Source organism: Scyliorhinus torazame, chromosome 7 (assembly GCF_047496885.1).
Source record: "Scyliorhinus torazame isolate Kashiwa2021f chromosome 7, sScyTor2.1, whole genome shotgun sequence".
Classification (NCBI taxonomy): domain Eukaryota; kingdom Metazoa; phylum Chordata; class Chondrichthyes; order Carcharhiniformes; family Scyliorhinidae; genus Scyliorhinus; species Scyliorhinus torazame.
Window position 1 is genome coordinate 197,280,678 of NC_092713.1, and position 19,677 is coordinate 197,300,354.

The following is a 19,677-nucleotide window of genomic DNA, read 5'->3' on the forward strand; positions in this document are numbered from 1 at the left end:
CAGAAACTCCTGCCATTGCTGTTCCACTGTCTTCCCTGCTAGGCTTCCCATTCAGTCTGTCAGCTGAAGCTCGTGAATGGACTGTTAACATCAACAGCGAACTATAACTGCTTCCTGTAGCCATACGAATATGAATAAAATCCTGAAAGGCTTGGCTCTCATTTTTAGATTATGTCCCCTAATTTAATTTCCCAAATGGTTTCTCTTTATTTATCCTCGCTGCTCATCTTAAGATCTTGACAGCTTTAATACAATCACTCCTTAATCTTCTCATTTCCAGGGACTATTACCCAGGTGGTGCAATTTTTCTTATTAACTTAATGCTAGGAGTCCAGGTATCATTGTACTAATCTACACTGAGCTCCCCTCCGACGTCAATACATCCATCCTAAGGTGCAATGCCCAGAACTGCTCACAATGTTCCAGGTGTGATCGAACCAGGGCTCTGAAAAGCCTCAGGCATGACTTCTACCCCCTTGTGATTCTATCCTCTAGATAATCTATTAATCTTTTTCATTATGTGTACCTAGTTCCGACATTTAATAATCTGTGTACATGAATGATTTGGACAAAGGAATTTCATGCAATATCTCCAAATTTGCAGACAACACTAAGTTGGGTGGCAGTGTGTGCTGTGAATAGGATGCAAAGAGGCTGCAGGGTGACTTCGACAGGCTGACTGAGTGGGCAAATACTTGGCAAATGCAATATAATGTGGGTAATTGTGAGGTTATCCACTTTGGTGGCAAAAACAGGAAGGCAGATTATCTGAATGGTGACAGTTTAGGAAAAGGGGAAGTGCAATGAGACCTGGGTATCATGGTGGAACAGTCGCTGAAGGTTGGCATGTAGGTACAGCAGGCGGTGAGGAAAGCTAATGGCATGCTGGCCTTAATAGCGAGAGGATTTGAGTATAGGAGTAGGGATGTCTTGCTGCAGTTATACAGGGCCTTGGTGAGGCCATACCTTGAGTATTGTATGTAGTTCTGGTCTCCTAGTTTGAGGAAGGACATTCTTGCTATTGAGGATGTCCAGCGAAGGTTCACCAGACTAATTCCTGGGATGGCAGGACTGACATCTGAAGAAAGACTGGATCGACTGGGCTTACTCACTGGAGTTTAGAAGAATGAGAGGGGATCTCATAGAAACATATAAAATCCTGATGGGACTGGACAGGCTAGATGTGGAAAGAATGTTCCCGATGTTGGGGATGTCTAGAACCAGGGGTCACGGCTTAAGAATAAGGGGTAAGTCATTCAGGACAGAGATGAGGAAGAACGTCTTCTCTCAATCGAGAGTTGTGAACCTGTGGAATTCTCTACCACAGAAAGCTGTTGGGGTCAGTTTATTGGATATATTCAAGGGGGAGCTGGACGTGGCCCTTGCGGCTAAAGGGATCCAAGGGGTATGAAGAGAAAGCGGGAGTTGGATACTGAATTCAGCTTTCACTGTTTCTAGCTTTTCACTAATCGAAAAGTACTCTGACCAATTATTTTTAGGCCCAATACATATAACCTCCCATTACAAGTTTGTTGACGATCCGACCATAGTGGGACGGATCTCGAATAATGACAAGTCAGAATACAGGCGGGAGATAGAGAACCTAGTGGAGTGGTGCAGCGATAAGAGTCTATCCCTCAATGCCAACAAAACTAAAGAGCTGGTCATTGACTTCAGGAAGCAAAGTACTGTACACACCCTTGTTAGTAACAACGGGGCAGAGGTGGAGATGGTTAGCAGTTTCAAACTTCTAGGGGTACACATATCTAAAAATCTGTCCTGGTCCACCCACGTCGACGCTATCACCAAGAAAGCACAACAGCGCTTATACTTCCTCAGGAAACTAAGGAAATTCAGCATGTCCACATTAACTCTTACCAACTTTTACAGATGCACCATAGAAAGCATCCTATCTGGCTGCAACACAGACTGGTATGCCAACTGCTCGGTCCAAAACCGCAAGAAACTTCAGAGTCGTGAACACCGCCCAGTCCATCAGACGAACCTGCCTCCCATCCACTGACTCCACCTACACCTCCCGCTGCCCAGGGAAAGCGGGCAGCATACTCAAAGACCCCTCCCACCCAGCTTACTCACTCTTCCAACTTCTTCCATCGGGCAGGAGACACAAAAGTCTGAGAACACGCACGAACAGATTAAAAAACAGCTTCTTCCCCGCTGTTACCAGACTCCAAAACATGGACTGACCTCATTAACACTACACCCTGTATGCTTCATCCGATGCCAGTGCTTATGTAGTTACATTGTATATGTTGTGTTGCCCTATTATGTATTTTCTTTTATTTCCTTTACTTTCCATGTACTTAATGATCTGTTGAGCTGCTCGCAGAAAAATACTTTTCACTGTACCTCGGTACATGTGACAATAAACAAAATCCATTAGCCCATGCTGAAATTTATTTGCAACAGTTTTACTCATTCACTTAATTTCTTAATGTTCATATTTTTCTAAGTGAATTTTATGCTTCCAACTACACTGTTTAAATTGCCACCAATCTTTGTGTCATTAGCAAATTCAGATATGTAGATTTTCATCGCCTCACCTCCGTTGTTAATGGAACAGTGAATAGTTGAGGCTCCAATAAAGATCCCTATGTAACACCACTTGTCATGTCTTGCCAAATAGCGTACCTTCCCATTTTCATTCCTCTCTTACAGCTACTCAACCAATCTCCTCAACAAGTCCTTAATTTCATAAGCTGCAACTTTAGCTCACAGTCTCTTTGTCAAATGCTTTCTGGAAGTCCATACAAGTGTTCAGTCACCCTATCCTTATTTTGAGAATTCAGTCATTTCCTGACAACAGATGTTAGGCTAACCGGCCTATAATCCCCCTGGTTTCTTTTTCTCACTCTCTCTCAAATCTCTTAAATTGCAGAATGACATGGGGAATTTTCCAATCTGAGTTCCTGAATCAAGAGAACTTTTGATGCCCTTAGTTATGGCATCAAATTGATTAAAAAAATTCTCACCCTGGTGTTTGAATCCATCCACATCCTCTGTTCTCCTCATCTCGGTGACCTCTCCCAGCCTGACAACCATCTGAGAGATTTGTGTTTCTCAAACTCTGGCCTCTTGTGAATTCCCCATTTCCTTCACTCTGGCATTGGAGTGGGCACCTTCAGCATCACAGGGCCTAACTTCTGGAATTTCCTCCAAAAACCTCTCCAATCCTATTTCCTAGTTTAAAATGCTTCTTTAAGCCAGCCAGGTGGTTTATCACCTGTCCTAATGTCTCCATATTTGGCTTGTTGTCTATCTGTTAACTGCCAATGCGCACCTTGGGATATCTTACTTCGCTAAAGGTGCTATAGAATTGAAAGTTATTTTTGTTTAGCTCATTTTTTTTCAGATTATGTCTGTTATTGTAGGGATTAAGAACTTTTGAGTAAATACGCTAGTCTAATTAACTACATAAATCATGGAATGTTAATATTTTTCATGGTTCTTCTTATTTTCTCCTTTCCTCTTCTGCACATGTTGCCTCACACCCTCACAAATGGCCAACCTTTGGTTCCCTGCCCAACTGGACAGTGCCACCAGGCTGGCCAATTGCAAGCAAGGAAACAGAGCTATTGCCTGTACACAATGATGCACGATCAATTGCACAAAGACTAAATTTGGGTACAACTGTTGGCTTTATTACAGTCAGATGCGTGGTCTCCTGCTGCAGCTGGCGAAATGGCAGGGCACTGGAGGTCATGCATATTTATACAGTTCTCCGTGGGCGGAGCCAGCCGGCAGGAGCTACCGGCGAACCTGTAGTGCAGGTCCTACCTTGCATCTCCTATTACAGTGGTTAACCACACACAAGTACAGTCCCCAGACGGTTAAAGACTGGACTGTGATCAGCAGCAGGAATCCCAAGGCTATATGTTCTCTTCCCCAGCCCAGGAGCACAGAGCACAATCCTACTGGATTTCACCTCAAGTCTGCACAGAATGAGGATCAAGCCTGCATGGAGATCTTGTTTATGGGTCAGTTCATTGAATTCAGCAAGTACTGCATCGAGGAAGCTTCTGGTAGCAAAGGCCACCTAACTGTTGAAAGTAACAGCCAATGCTATAGGATGTGAGCTGTGCTCCCATTGCATGATGTTAGTGAGCTTGTGCAGACAATTCAACTCCATATTTACAAAGACAAAATTCTATTGGGTGTCCGGGGCATCAGGGTCACTCTATTCCAATAATTACTAACAATGTATATATCCCGCTAAATCCTGACAGATAAAAATGACAACAAATCTCCACAGTCAACATTAAATATATTGTCACCTGATACATTCCAGGATTGGAAAAACTTCAGCAAAACCATTTCTCCCTTTCCCTACACAGGATTTCAAGGCTCTCAGGGTTCTGTCATTTGATGTTTTCCACAGGGGGCAATAAATGCATTGTTTGACATGAGTTATTGCAATGAAAAATGAGCAGGGGGGGGGGGGGGGGGATATTTGGCTTTTTCTTCAAGTGAAATGAAAGGTTTTGAGTGAGGGAGCTATTGGGTTCAATCTTAATGCACAAAGGCTGCAGTCTCTCGTGTGCAGTGACGCCTAGATCAGCAGCAACAGTCAGTAATGTGATACACTCTCCTAATCTGTCAAATTATGTTTATTCAGAATGCTGCTCTACTTTTGTGGTCAAGTGCTGCTGACTTCAAATTAAAAACACAGAATATCATTAGAAACTGAGGGTTGGATGATTTCTCCCACGCCACATTTTATGAACAATCTATTAACATGTCCATCAAAGTTGAAATAATCTAATAATTATCATGGAAGATTTTTATGATGTTTTCGTCACATCCGGATACAAGTTCAAGCCAAGCACAGAATGGCATCACAGCAGGAGGTGCGAGCTGTAACAGATGAAATACAGACTTGAGGGGCAAGAGTTGTGGGATTTTAACTAATCCACCAACTAACTGGGGCAATGTGGAAGTGGGGGGATGGTAATGCAGAGAAGACGTGGTTCCCTGCTTGTTATGGAGATGACAAGCAGTCCGGGAAAAGCTACTGGCTCAGGGAGGGCACTTAGCCCAAGTGGGGAAGGGATTGGGTCCCAGCATTCCATGGAGTGTTGACAGGGTGGGGCAGGGGAGGGAAGGGGTCATTCTGAAGGCATGTAGGGTGATTCGCATGCCTGAGGAGGGGATCACAGGGGTCTTTGGAATGATGGGTGCGAGATCAGAAGCCTTGGTGTGCTGAGAGAGAGATTGGAGGTTTTAGGGGTCTTGCCGAAAGCTTTCGAGGGGGCAGTCAGAGGTTTTGGCGGGGTGGGGTTGTGTGGGGAGTGGGGAGTTGTGTGGGGAGTGGGGAGTTGTGAGGGTCGGAGAAATGTGGAGCACACATGGCCCAAATTCGACCATTTTCGGGGTTGAAGATAGAATCAGAGCAAGGTTCTATGTTACGTATGGAACAATGAGCAGGTGGGGAGGATGTCACGCAAGGTAAGATTTGCAGACGGAAACATGTCAGACACCCACATATCGCAAACATCACAATGGAGACTGAAGCATATCAAACACTGCAAGTGAAGCAAGTTAAAAATGAGCAATTGACAGGGACAGATCAAATATGGGACAATCAAAAGGCAGGAATCAACAGAAACAGCAGGGACATTACAAACACTAACGCAACCTGGAATCCAGATGTGGCTGGATCAGTTAATCACATCTCTGGTGACTGCTGGAATTAGTGTAGTGGTTTCATTTTATTCCTGTAAATTGGAAGGCAGACCTGGAGTAACATCGGAATGATCACTGGATTCGGAGGAAAAAATCGTAAGGAGAGAGTGCATAAACCAGCATTGTACTCCAGCAATTTAGAAGGATAAGGGGTGATTTGATGAAAGTTTCAGGGCATTAAGCAGAACAAGTAGGGCAGATAGCGAAAAACTATTTCTGCCAGTTTTGAAGTCTACTCGGTGGCGCAGACTAAAAATCAGGGGTGGGATTCTCCAATAACTTTCCTGAAGAAAATCCAGAGTGATTCTCCTGCCTGGAGGGGGCGAGCAAGGCTCCGGAGTATTCCTCCAGCTCCAGCTGCCGATAAGGGGCCCTGCACTTCCGGTCGGGGATCCGTGCATGCGCACGGCGTCGGCCTGCGGCGGCCGCCCCGCATGACATGGTGGACGCACACCGCGGACCGGCACCAAAAAGATAGGCCCCACCCCCCGAGATCACGCGCACCTGCCAATCGGTGGTCCCCGATCAATAGCCAGGCCATCTGTGAGGCCTCCCCATGAAGGATTGGATTGGATTTGTTTATTGTCACGTGTACCGAGGTACCGTGAAAATTATTTTTCTGCGAACAGCTCAACAGATCATTAAGTACATGAAAAGAAAGGGAAATAAAAGAAAATACATAATAGGGCAACAGAAGGTACAAAATGTAACTACATATGCCCCCGCCCCCCACCAGGGCGGCCGCGGACTGAGTCCGCAGTGCCACGCCGAGTTCCCAATGGGTGGGACCATGAGAGAACCACGCCGTCGGAAACTCGGCCAGTTACACTTGGAGAATCGCCGCGGGGACCTCCATCAATGGCACCCTACCTGCGCCGCGTAGACCGCGCGTGTTTCGCGGTGATTCTCCGGGGATGGGAGAATCGTGAGAACGGCATTGCGCTGGATTTCGGCATCGACGCCCATTCTCCACACCCGCGTCGATTGTGATTTCAAGGACATTCAAGGACAAACACCTACGAGCAAAGATGCTTCGACCTCCCTTCCAAAACCACAAGTGGTGTGAGATCAATCACCATTTTAAAATTGATCGATTGATTTCTGTCCAGCAAAAGTATTGAGGGAGTAGCACAAGGGCAGATATGGGTATCCAGCGTGTAGATCGGCCATGATTCCTGTAACAGGAAGACCTAAATGATGTCCTCCTGAACCGCCTTTATTGTTAGCGCCAGAAACCTGGCTTCACAAATGAGATTGCAAAGTCATAGATTGAGATACGATCTGAACATTAGTTGAGCTTTGACTGGAAATGTCATGGGCGGAGATGGCGGGCGGGATTCTCTGATCCTGAGGCCGTGTTGACGCCGTCGAGAAACCGTCGTGTTTCTCCACGGCGTCAACACGGCCTCAGGAACAGCAATTCTCGCCTCTACAGGGGTCAGCATAGCACTCATGCTGCTCCAGCTGCTGATCCTGGCGTCAACTGGGCGCCGCGGGTTCCGCGCATGCGCAGTGGCACCGGCGCCAACGAGCGAATGCGCAGTGGCTCCCTTCAACGCGCTGGCCCCAACGCAACTTGACGCAGGGCTACAGGGGCCGGCACGGAAGAAAGGAGGCCCCAGCCAGAGAGGCCAGCCCACTGACCGGTGGGCTCCGATCGCGGGCCAGGCCACATCAGAGGCAACCCCCCCCTTCCCCGGGGGTCGGACCCCCCCTCCCTCCCCACAGGCCCCTCCCCGACTCATCCCGGGCCGAGAATCGGCGGGGGGGGGGGGGGCCGCTCGACCGGCGCCGCGCCAACCACGCCACGGCCAATGGCACCGATTCTCCACTCTGTGGAGAATTGCATGCCGGCATCAGAGCGGCTTGACGCGATTTGCGCCGGTCGCGGGGATTCACCGGTCCGGCATCGGGCTGAGAGAATCCCGCCCGGGATCCCTGCATGAGTACACACTCTGGGGGAGACGGGCCCTGCGCGCACTCCCAGGGGAGGGTCGGGCCCTGCGCGCACTCCCAGGGGAGGGTCGGGCCCTGCGCGCACTCCCAGGGGAGGGTCGGGCCCTGCGCGCACTCCCAGGGGAGGGTCGGGCCCTGCGCGCACTCCCAGGGGAGGGTCGGGCCCTGCGCGCACTCCCAGGGGAGGGTCGGGCCCTGCGCGCACTCCCAGGGGAGGGTCGGGCCCTGCGCGCACTCCCAGGGGAGGGTCGGGCCCTGCGCGCACTCCCAGGGGAGGGTCGGGCCCTGCGCGCACTCCCAGGGGAGGGTCGGGCCCTGCGCGCACTCCCAGGGGAGGGTCGGGCCCTGCGCGCACTCCCAGGGGAGGGTCGGGCCCTGCGCGCACTCCCAGGGGAGGGTCGGGCCCTGCGCGCACTCCCAGGGGAGGGTCGGGACCTGCGCGCACTCCCAGGGGAGGGTCGGGACCTGCGCGCACTCCCAGGGGAGGGTCGGGACCTGCGCGCACTCCCAGGGGAGGGTCGGGACCTGCGCGCACTCCCAGGGGAGGGTCGGGACCTGCGCGCACTCCCAGGGGAGGGTCGGGCCCTGCGCGCACTCCCAGGGGAGGGTCGGGCCCTGCGCGCACTCCCAGGGGAGGGTCGGGCCCTGCGCGCATTCCAGGAGTTGTCGTGTCCTGTAAACAATCGAGGGGAATCACCCGGTCTGGATGGATTTCATCCCAGTGATCTGAAGGAGATGGTTGAAGCGATTGTGCAGGCATTGGTGGTGATCATTCAGGAATCACTGGATTCAGGGAAGGTCCCAGAGGACTGGAAAATGGCTAATGAAATGCACCTGTTGAAAAAGGGAGGAAGACAGAAGACAGGAAATTATAGGGCGGTTAGCCTGACTTTGGGCATTTAAAAGATTCTAGAGTCCATTATTAAGGCTGAGATTGCAGGATAGTTGGAAGTGCATGATAAGGTAGGGATGAATCAGCACGACTTTAGCAAGGGGATGTCATGCCTGAAAAATCTGTTAGAATTCTTTGAGGAGGTAATGAGGAAGTTAGACAAAGGAGAACCAGTGGACTTGATCTCTTTGGATTTCCAGAAAGCCTTTGACAAAGTGCCACACAGGAGGCTGCTAAATAAGATAAGAGCCCATTGTGTTAGGGGCAAGGCACTGGCATGGACAGAAGATTGGCTAACTGGCAGAAGGTAGAGAGTGGGGATAAAGGGGTCTTTTCAGGATGGCAACCAGTGGTGTCATAATATCCACGCATGTATATAATGAGATGCAGACAGGCAATGATTGACACACAGGATGACCAGTAAGCACACAACACAGTGCAGCCAATCACCAGACAGGACACGACCACTATAAAGCCAGAGGGCACTAGGTTTCCCGCTCTCTCTGGACTCAGCCACTGAGACAGTCAGAGTCCACAAGCTAGCACAGTGCAAACACCATGCGGTAGCTAGTAAGTCTGGTCAGGCTACTACAAGGTCTCCACTCAGTTCAGTATAGTGTCGACCCACAGCTGAATATGTATATCAGTTCTATCGTTGAATAAAACAGTGTTGGATCTTCTCCAGTGTTAGATGTCTGTTTCTAGCTTCCCTGCATCGAGCGCAGTCCACATCGAACCTACCTGCCTAACACATCAAGTGGTATTCCGCAGGGGTCAGTGTTGGGACACAGCTATTCATGATATACATTAAGGATCTGGAAGAAGGAAATGAGGGCATTGTTGCCAAGTTTGCTGATGATACAAAGAAATGTTGAGCGACAGGTACTGTTGAGGCCGTTCACGTGGAGTGGACGTGGAAAAGATGTTTCCACCGGTGGTAGAGACTAGAACACAAGGGAACAGCCTCAGACTGAAGGGACTATCTTTTACAACTGATTTGAGGAAGAATTTCTTCAGCCATTGGATGGTAAATCTGTGGAACTCATTGCCGGAGAAGGCTGTAGAGACCAAGTCATTGAATGCCTTTAAGACACCTCCTGTCCACGCGGCACCAACTTCCCGGTGAGTGTGTGGAAGATTTCTGGCGTGCCCTGCTCGCCCTGGTGAGAGACTGTGATTGCCAGGCCGTTTCGGCCACTGAACATTGTAACCTGCTAATGAGAGACGCGTTCATTACGGGCATAGGGTCGGCCTACATCCGCCAGCGCCTCTTCGAAGGGGCTACGCTTGACCTAGCGGCGACCAAGAAACTAGCGCTCTCGCTTACAGTCGCCTCAGGCAACGTACAGGTGTATTCCTCCGACCCCACCCATCCTGGGCATTGTGGACCCCGCCAGCAGCCATCCCATCGTGGACCCCATCAGCAATCGCCCCCAGCCAACCCCACGCCTGTGCCACGCGGCAGCCAACCAATGCCGGGGGACCCAAGTGCTACTTCTGTGGACAGACAAAACACCCCCGGCAGCGCTGCCCAGCGCGGAGCACGCACTGCAAGGCCTGCGGCAAGAAAGGACATTTTACTGCAGTGTGCCAGGCTCGCTCAATCGCCGCTATTGTCCCTGCACCCCCCGTGTGTGGCCAGTGGGCGCTGCCATCATCCTTGCCTCAGATGACATGCGGCCCGTGGGTGCTGCTATATTGCTACTCGGCTTGGACTTTCAGTGCAACCTCCAGAGCCTAACCCTGAAATTTGGCGGGCCCCTACCACCCCATACTGTAGGCGGCCTCACGACCCTCGAGGTCGACCCGCCTTCTCTGTTTGCAAACCTCACCCCGGATTGCAAAGCCGTCGCCACCAGGAGCAGACGGTACAGGGCCCAGGACAGAACCTTCATCAGGTCTGAGGTCCAGCGGCTGCTGCGGGAAGGTATCATCGAGGCCAGCAACAGCCCCTGGAGAGCCCGAGTGGTAGTGGTGAAAACCGGGGAGAAAAACAGAATGGTCGTTGACTACAGTCAGATCATCAATCGGTACACACAGCTCGGCGCGTACCCCCTCCCACGCATATCTGATATGGTCAATCAGATTGCACAGTACCGGGTCTTCTCGACAGTAGACCTGAAATCTGCCTACCACCAGCTCCCCATTCGCAAGGCGGACCGCCCGTACACTGCATTTGAAGCGGACGGCCGCCTTTACCATTTCCTTAGGGTTTCCTTCGGTGTCACTAACGGGGTCTCGGTCTTCCAACAGGAGATGGACCGAATGGTTGACCGGTACGGACTGCGGGCCACTTTCCCATACCTGGATAACGTCACCATCTGCGGCCACGACCAGCAGGACCACAACGCTAACCTTTCCAAATTTCTCTACACTGCCAAACTCCTCAACCTAATCTACAACAAGGAGAAGTGTGTGTTCAGCACAAACCGATTAGCCATCCTCGGCTCTGTGGTTCAGAACGGAGTTCTAGAGCCCGACCCCGATTGCATGTGCCCCCTCATGGATCTCCCCCTTCCCCACTGTCCCAAGGCCCTCAAACGATGCCTGCGGTTCTTTTCGTACTACGCCCAGTGGGTCCCTAACTATGCGGACAAGGTCTGCCCACTCACCCACTCCACCGGTTTCCCACTGGCGGCCGAGGCTCACCAGGCCTTCAACCGTATCAAGGCCGCATCGCCACAGCCGTGATGCACGCGGTCGATGAGACGCTCCCCTTCCAAGTCGAGAGCGATGCATCAGACGTCGCTCTGGCCGCCTCCCTCAACCAGGCAGGCAGGCCCATGGCATTCTTTTCCTGCACCCTCCATGCCTCCGAAATTCGGCACTCCTCCGTCGAAAAGGAGGCCCAAGCTATCGTGCGGCACTGGAGGCATTACCTGGCCGGCAGGAGATTCACTCTCCTCACAGACCAATGGTCGGTTGCCTTCATGTTTAACAACACACAGCGGGGTAAGATAAAAAATGATAAGATCTTGTGGTGGAGGATTGAGCTCTCCACCTTTAATTAAGAGGTTTTGTATCGCCCCGGTAAGCTCAACGAGCCCCCCGATGCCCTGTCCCGAGGTACATGTGCCAGCGCACAAGTGGACCGACTCCAGACCCTGCACGACGATCTCTGTCACCCAGGGGTCACCCGCTTTTATCACTTCATTAAGGCCCGCAATCTGCCCTACTCCATCGAGGAAGTCAGGGCTGTCACCAGAGACTGCCAGGTCTGCGCAGAGTATAAACCACCCTTCTATCGGCCAGACCGTGCGCGCCTGGTGAAGGCCTCCCGCCCCTTTGAACGTCTCAGTGTGGACTTCAAAGGGCCCCTCCCCTCCACCGACCGCAACACGTATTTTCTCAATGTGGCCGGCGAATATTCCAGATTCCCCTTCGCCATCCCATGCCCCGATATTACGTCTGCCACCGTCATCAAAGTCCTCAACACCATCTTCGCTCTGTTCGGTTTCCCCGCTTACGTCCACAGCGACCGGGGATCCTCATTTATGAGCGATGAGCTGCGCCAGTACCTGCTGAACAGGGGCATTGCCTCGAGCAGGACGACCAGCTACAAACCCCGGGGAAACGGGCAGGTGGAGCGGGAGAATGGGACGGTCTGGAAGGCCGTCCAGTTGGCCCAACAGTCCAGAAATCTCCCGGCCTCCCGCTGGCAGGAGGCCCTCCCCAACACACTTCAGTCCTTTTGGTCGCTCCTGTGCACCGCGACTAACGAAACCCCCCATGAACGTCTCTTTGCCTTCCCCAGGAAGTCCACCTCCGGGGTTTCGCTCCTAACGTGGCTGGCATCTCCAGGACCCGTTCTCCTCCGCAAGCACGTGTGGCTCCACAAGGCGGACCCGTTGGTTGAGAGGGTACAGCTACTCCACGCAAACCCGCAGTATGCCTACATAGCGTACCCCGACGGTCACCAAGACACAGTCTCCCTCAGGGACCCTCTGCCCCGGCGCCACCCTACCTTCCCCCAGCGCACCCCACCACAGCCTCTGCTCCAGGACAATCCGTCCTACCCTTGGTCCCACCCGGGGATGAAGAGGATGTCGACACGCTCCCGGAGTCACCGACGACCGAGCCGACGCCTGACTCGCCACCAGCACTGCGGCACTCTCAACGACGGATCAAGGCACCCGACTGTCTAAATTTGTATCCTTCTCTGAAACTTTAATGACAACCTGTATGTAAATAGTTTTCCACCTCCCCCACTGCACTCATTTTTAACAGGTGGTGCATGTGGTAGTCACCACTGTTGTATTAGATTGTATATACTGCACTGCATACGAGGGTATTACGGTAAGGCCCCTGTACTACAGGTACGGGGGTAGATCCCTGCCTGCTGGCTCCGCCCAGTAAGCGGAGTATACATGTGTGTGCTCTCCGAACTGCAGCCATTTCAGCAGCAGCTGTAGGAGGCCACACATCTCTGCGTAATAAAGCCTCGATTACTCTCTACTCTTGTCTCGTCGTAATTGATAGAGCATCAATAGGTTCTTGATTAATAAGTGGATTAGGGGTTACGGGGAAAAGGCCAGCGAATGGGGATGAGAAATGTATCAGCCATAATCAAATGGTGGAGCAGACTTGATGGGACGATTGACCACATTCTGCTCCTGTACCTAATGGTCAACTGGAATGTCAGGCTCTCTACACACTCTCGGGGATGTCAGGCTCTGTACACACTTGAAGTGAGCGTCAGGCCATGCATACACTCGAGGGGAATGTCTAGCCCTTTACACACTTGAGGGGAGCATCAGGTGTGGTGGGGTGCGCTGGGGGAAGGTAGGGTGGCGCCGGGGCAGAGGGTCCCTGAGGGAGACTGTGTCTTGGTGACCGTCGGGGTACGCTATGTACACACGCAAGGGGAATATCAGGTCCTGTATGCACTCTGAGGGAACGTCAGGCCCTGTACGCACTAGGTGGATGTCAGGCCCTGTATACACTCTAGGGGAACGTCAGGCCCCGTATACACTCTGGGGAAACGTCAGGCCCCGTATACACTCTGGGGAAATGTCAGGCCCCGTATACACTATGGGGGAACGTCAGGCACTGTATACACTCTGGGGGGACGTCAGGCCCTGTATACACTCTGGGGAAACTTCAGGCCCCGTGTACACTATGGGGGAACGTCAGGCACTGTATACACTCTGGGGGGACGTCAGGCCCTGTATACACTCTGGGGGGACGTCAGGCCCTGTATACACTCTGGGGGGACGTCAGGCCATGTATACACTCTGGAGGAATGTCAGGCCCTGTATACACTCTGGGGGAACGTCTATATTCCAGCCATAGTACTGAAGACTTGTGCTTCAGCACTAGCCACATCCCTAGTCAAGCTGTTCCAGTACAGATACAACACTGGTATCCACCCAGCAATGTGGAAAATTGCTGAACTATGTCCTGTCCACAAGAAGCAGGACAAATCCAACCATCCAATTACCACCACATCATGCTCTTGATCATCAGTAAAATGATGGAAGGAGTCATCAACAGCGCCATGAAGCAGCACTTACTTAACAATAACCTGCTCACTGATGCTCAGTTTGGTTTCCACCAGGGTCACTCAGCTCCTGAGTTCATTACAGCCTGGGTTCAAACGTGGACAAAGGAGCTGATTTGAAGAGGTGAGGTGAGGGTGACTACCATTGACATGACATCAAGGCATCATTTGAACGAGTGTGTCATCAAGGAGCCCTCGCAAAACAGGAGTCAATGGGAATCAGGTCAAAATCTCTTCACTGGTTGAAGTCATTCCCAGCACAAAGGAAAATGGATGTGGTTGTTGCAGGTCATCTCCGAGTGACCCATCTTCAGCTGTTTCATCAATGGCCTTCCCTCCATCGTAAGGGCAGAACTGGGGACATCCGTAGATGATTGCACAATGTTCAGTACCGTTCATGACTCTTCAGATACTGAAGCAGTCCATGTCCAAATGCAGAAAGACCAGGATAATATCCAGGCTTGGGTTGATAAATGCAAGTAACACACAAGTGCCAGGCAATGATCAACTCCAATAAAGAGAATCAAACCATTTTCCCTTGACATTTAATGGCATTATCATCGCTGAATCCCTTAATATCAACATCATTTTTTAAGTTGATTTATGGGATGTGGGCGCTGCAGGTTAGGCCAGAATTAATTACCATCCTTAGTCGCCCTTCAGAAGGTGGCGGTGAAGTGCCTTCTTGAACCCCTGCAGCCCCTAAAGCATAGGTACACCCACTGTGCAGTTACAGAGGACAGTCCAGGATTTTGACCCAGCCACAGTGAAGGAATGGCAATATATTTCCAAGTTGGGATGGTGAGTGACTTAGAGGGGAACCTCCAGTTGGTGCGGTTCCCAGGTATCTGCTGCACATGTCCTTCTAGATGGTAGCCGTCGTGGGGTTTGGAAGGTGCTGCCTAAAGAACCTTGGCGAGTTCCTGTAGTGCATCTTGTAGATGGTACACACAGCTGCCACTGTTCATCGTGGTGGAGGGATTGAATGTTTGTGGACGGGATAGCAATCAGGTGGACTGCTTTGTCCTGGATGGTGTTGAACCTCGGAGTGTTGTTGCAGCTGCACTCATCCAGGCAAGTTGAGAATATTCCATCACACTTCTGATTTATGCCTTATAGATGGTAGAAGACGTTAGTGGGTCAGGAGGTGAGTTACTCGCCGTAGGATTCCTCGCCTTTGACCTGCTCTGGTTGCCACATGATTAATATGGTTGGTCCAGTTCAGTTTCTGATCCTGGGAGTTACCATTGACCAGAAACTGAACTGGACCAGCCATATATGCATATACTGTGGTTACAATGGGTGCTGTCCCAATTTCTGCCCCTGACTTAGCCTCGCGCAAATATTATGATCCAACACCAGAAACCAACCTGCTATCTCCTTTTGCCTCCACTAGAGATGCAGAGTCGGTTCTCAGAATAAATCATATAACTGGCAAACTGTCCATAAAAATCAATTAATGATAGTTAGGAATCAATTTGAAAAGCCTAGTTTACTTGCAGAAATCAGAAAAGCAGAAGATGAGGAACTGGGCATGCTTTTGCAGGTATTTTCAGAATTTCCGAGTGGCATGTGAAACTCTCAGAGGGAAATAGTAGTGTGGTCACCATTGGAGGAACTACACTTCATAGGATCATAGAATTCCTTAAGTGCATAATGAGGCCCTTCGGCCCATTGAGTTTGCACAGACCCTCCAAAACTGTATTCCACCCTGATCCACTCCCCTGTCCATCCCACCTGTACATCTCTGCACACGAAGGGGCAATTTAGCAAGGCCAATCCACCTAACCTACACATCTTTGGACCATGGAAGGAAACTGGTGCACTTGGATGAAACCCACACAGACACAGATAATGTGCAAAGTCCACACAGACAGTCACCCGAGGCCGGAAATGAACTCGGGTCCCTGGCGTTGTGAGGCAGCAGTGCTAACCACTGTGCCGCAAATACACTTCAATGTTGAGCATTAAACTTCTTGTGTCATTTACTGAATACATCATCCAACTTATTCCTAATATTGCCACGACCAGCAGTTCACACTCAATGTCAGTCAACTCTAAGTCACTCCAGATACACACAGATCTGGAAAGGTAAGAGCTGCCTCTGTCCTGTGGGGTTCCTCCACAGTTCAAGCGGAAGCAATGTGTCAACTTCACACCTGATCCTTACTTAAATCCCAGTAACAACATCTAATAATCGCTTGTCACAAGTAGGCTTCAGTGAAGTTACTGTGAAAAGCCCCTAGTACCCACATTCCGGTGCCTGTTCGCGGAAGCCGGTACGGGAATTGAACCCGTGCTGCTGCCTTGTTCTGCATTACAAGACAGCTGTTTAGCCCACTGTGCTAAACTAGCCTCAGTAATCTTGCATGTAATCTTGCAATTATATGGCACCTTTAATTGAGTTAAATCATTTTCACGGGCTGCACAGGAGGCTAACACGACAAACGTTGATGTTTAGTCATATGATGTGGTTTTTAGGATTGTAGCCATCTGAGATGGCCACAGGACGCAGACAGATACACAGCTTGTGTGTATTTGCAACCCAGGTAGCTAGACCTGATCGAAACCCCTGCTCGTTTACATTCTGATGGCCCATTTCCCCAGAACAATAGGACTGCACTCAAGAAACCGATACAGCCACAGACTGATTGGCGCCACTCCCTTTACTCAGAGAGCCCAACCGCCAAGGTCAATGACCGCTCAGGACCCACCCAGCCACCCGCCCCTTTATTGGCCAAAATCAAAGGCAGTGATCAAAGCCTGTTGAATTATTGGGCCCAAGATTAAGGACTGCCCCAAAGAGCACGAAACTCAGAAGGATAAAAAGGGACACAGCCATGTGTTCAGTCTCTTTTGGACCCAGCCTGGGCTAGCCTCCTTTGAATCCGGCCTGTGTCAGCCCAACTGCAGCATAACGACCAGACAGCCAAGTTCAAGACCAACGATCGGTACCTGACGAATGAGCCCAGCAGAGACAGAGCCACTTCTTCAAACCAGCCACGAGATCAAGATTATAGGCCTTATCCACTTGCACAGTGCCGGTCGCCTGAAGTTAAGTTGATAGGTGTAGTTTAACTTGTAGTATATTGTGTTTGCATGTCGAAGTAACCCTTGTGTGTAAATAAACCATCTTTGAACTTGAACTGACTAACTGGTTGTGTGGTCATTTGACCGATATACGGGAAAGCTTTGTGGTTCAGTAAGAGAAACAGAAACACCCACAGTATTGGCGACGCTGTTGGGACATAACATCATATCATAAAAAGAGCCTCAGTATCATATTGGCGACTCTAAAGAGCAACATTATTATAGTAATCCATTAAATTGGCAACAGGATCAGTGACTATAAGCTTGGTAAAAGAGTTTGGTTTGAAGTAGAGGCAGAGAGAGATGGGGAGTTTTATTAGGAGCGGGGGGGGGGGGGGGGGGGGAATGGGGAAGACCAGGCCCTCATGTCTCTCCAGCTGCCAATTGTGGACTGAAGGAAATTGTAGAAATATTCAAACCATGTGGATCCTGGGCCATTCGCACAGACAGTCGGTTCCTTACCTGTTTCCGTGCCTTGATGCGCTTGTGGACATAGTCTGAAAATGGCTTGCAGGGAATAAAACGGCCATTTCCTGGAGTAACGTGCAAGTTTCCATCTTCGAACACAATCTTCCCCTGACTAATGATGACTACAGGAGCCCCACACAAATCCGTCCCTTCAAAGATGTTGTATTCGGCAGCCTGAGGCACAAATGCAAAAATTAAAAGGAAATTATTAACAATGGCACGCATTCATATCGAGCCTTTCAGAGCTAAATGGAAAATTCTGATCAAAAGTGCTAAGCATTTGGTTCAACATTCTCATTAAAGTCAAGACAGCCGACTGGGCCCCCATCAACGTCGTGGGGCTTACCACTCACCAGAAACTAAACTTGAGCATTGCATAAATAGTATGGTTGCAAGCGCAAGTCGGAGGCTGGGAATTCTGTGGCAAGGAACTCACCTCCTGACTCCCCACAGCCTGCCCACCATACAAGGCACAAGTCAGGAGTATGACGGAATTCTCTCCACTTACCTGGATGAATGCAGCTTGCAAGAACACTCAAAAAGCTTGATACCATCTAGGACCAAGCAGCGGCTTGATCCATATCCCATTCATCACCATAAACATTCACTCTATTCACCACTGACTCACATTAGCTGTAGTGTGTACCATCAACAAGGTGCATTGCAGGAGTTGACCATGCCTCCTTCAACAGCACCTTCCAAACCCACAACCTCCCACAACTAGAAGGAAAAGGGCAGCAGATGCATGGAAAAAACATGACTTGAAAGTTCCCCTGAAACCAACCAACTCCTGACTTGAAACTATATCACCGTTCCTTCACTGTCATTGGGTCAAAATCCTGGAACTCCCTTCCTAACAGCACTGCGGGTGCACTTACACTACATGAAATGCAACGGTTCAAGAAGGCATCTCATAGAATTTATAGTGCAGGAGGCCATTCGGCCCATTGAGTCTGCACCAGCCCTTGGAAAGAGCACCCCACCCAGTGAAAGAATTAATAAACGACTTGTGTAATGTGGTCCTGAACCACGAAATTCAGGTGATTTTGAGGGACTAATACCTCACCCTGCATATTCTTTATATAGATATCCTCATGGCAATTTATATAATTTAAAATACTGGAAAAATATATTTTAAAATGACGGAAACCACGTCTATCTGTGACCCTCATACAAAATGAACTACCTGGTAGTATCAGAGACTCATCTCGTTATCTCTGAAGTGATACTAACAACCCCTGTGAGAAAACTATACAAAGGCCAACTTCATTGTTGTTATTATTATTATGAGGTGTAACAAAGATTCACCAGACTTGTCCTGGAATGGTTGGACTGTCTTATGAAGAGAGATTCAATAAATTGGGACTGTATTCTCTAGAGTTTCGAAGAAAGACTGGTGATCTCATTGAAACCTACAAAATGATGAAAGGATTAGACAGAGTAGATGCAGGTAAGATGTTTGCCTTTGGCGAGGAGTCGAGAACAAGGGGGCCCAATTCCAAATGAAAGGGGATGCCACTTAGGACCGAGATGAGGAGAAATGTATTATATAGAATGGTCGTGAATTTTGGGGATTCTCTATCCCAGTGGGCTGTGGAAGATCAGTCATTGTGTATGTTCACAGCAGAGATTTATAGATTTCTAAATACCAAAAACATAAAGGGTTATGGAGATAATGGATGTAAAAGACATTGGAGTATCTGATCAACCATGCTCATATTAAATGGTGGAGCAGGCTCGATGGGTTGCATGGCCTACTCCTGTTCCTACATTCCTTTTTCCTAGCCCTGCTGGGACAAAGGAGCCTGCAAGCCCAGTTTAAAGTCTTAATGGTTGGAACATTTAACTATCTTGGGAACTTAAGACAAGGGATACACATATATTGTGAAAGATAAGGTGGGAGCCCTGGATCTCTAGCTTGTGTGACCAGCAATATTGCCTTGCTGTACAGCAAAATATCATTCTGTCTTTTTTCCACCCTACAAGCAGCCTCACAGAAAAGGAACTCTGCCCAGGTCGAAAACTTGGCCCCATCTACACTGTTTTTTGCGAGAACATCTGTATCATC

At 49.9% G+C, this 19,677-nt stretch overlaps 1 protein-coding gene across 3 annotated transcripts in view; it reads right to left on the bottom strand.

Moving 5' to 3' along the window:
• Positions 1-19,677, bottom strand: part of LOC140426775 (dihydropyrimidinase-related protein 3-like) — a 281,060-nt gene that overhangs the window by 34,192 nt on the left and 227,191 nt on the right. For all 3 annotated transcript variants that reach the window (XM_072511931.1, XM_072511930.1, XM_072511932.1), the window contains exon 12: positions 17,604-17,783. In XM_072511931.1, coding sequence (XP_072368032.1) covers positions 17,604-17,783 — 180 coding nt within the window. The remainder of the gene's footprint in view (positions 1-17,603; positions 17,784-19,677) is intronic.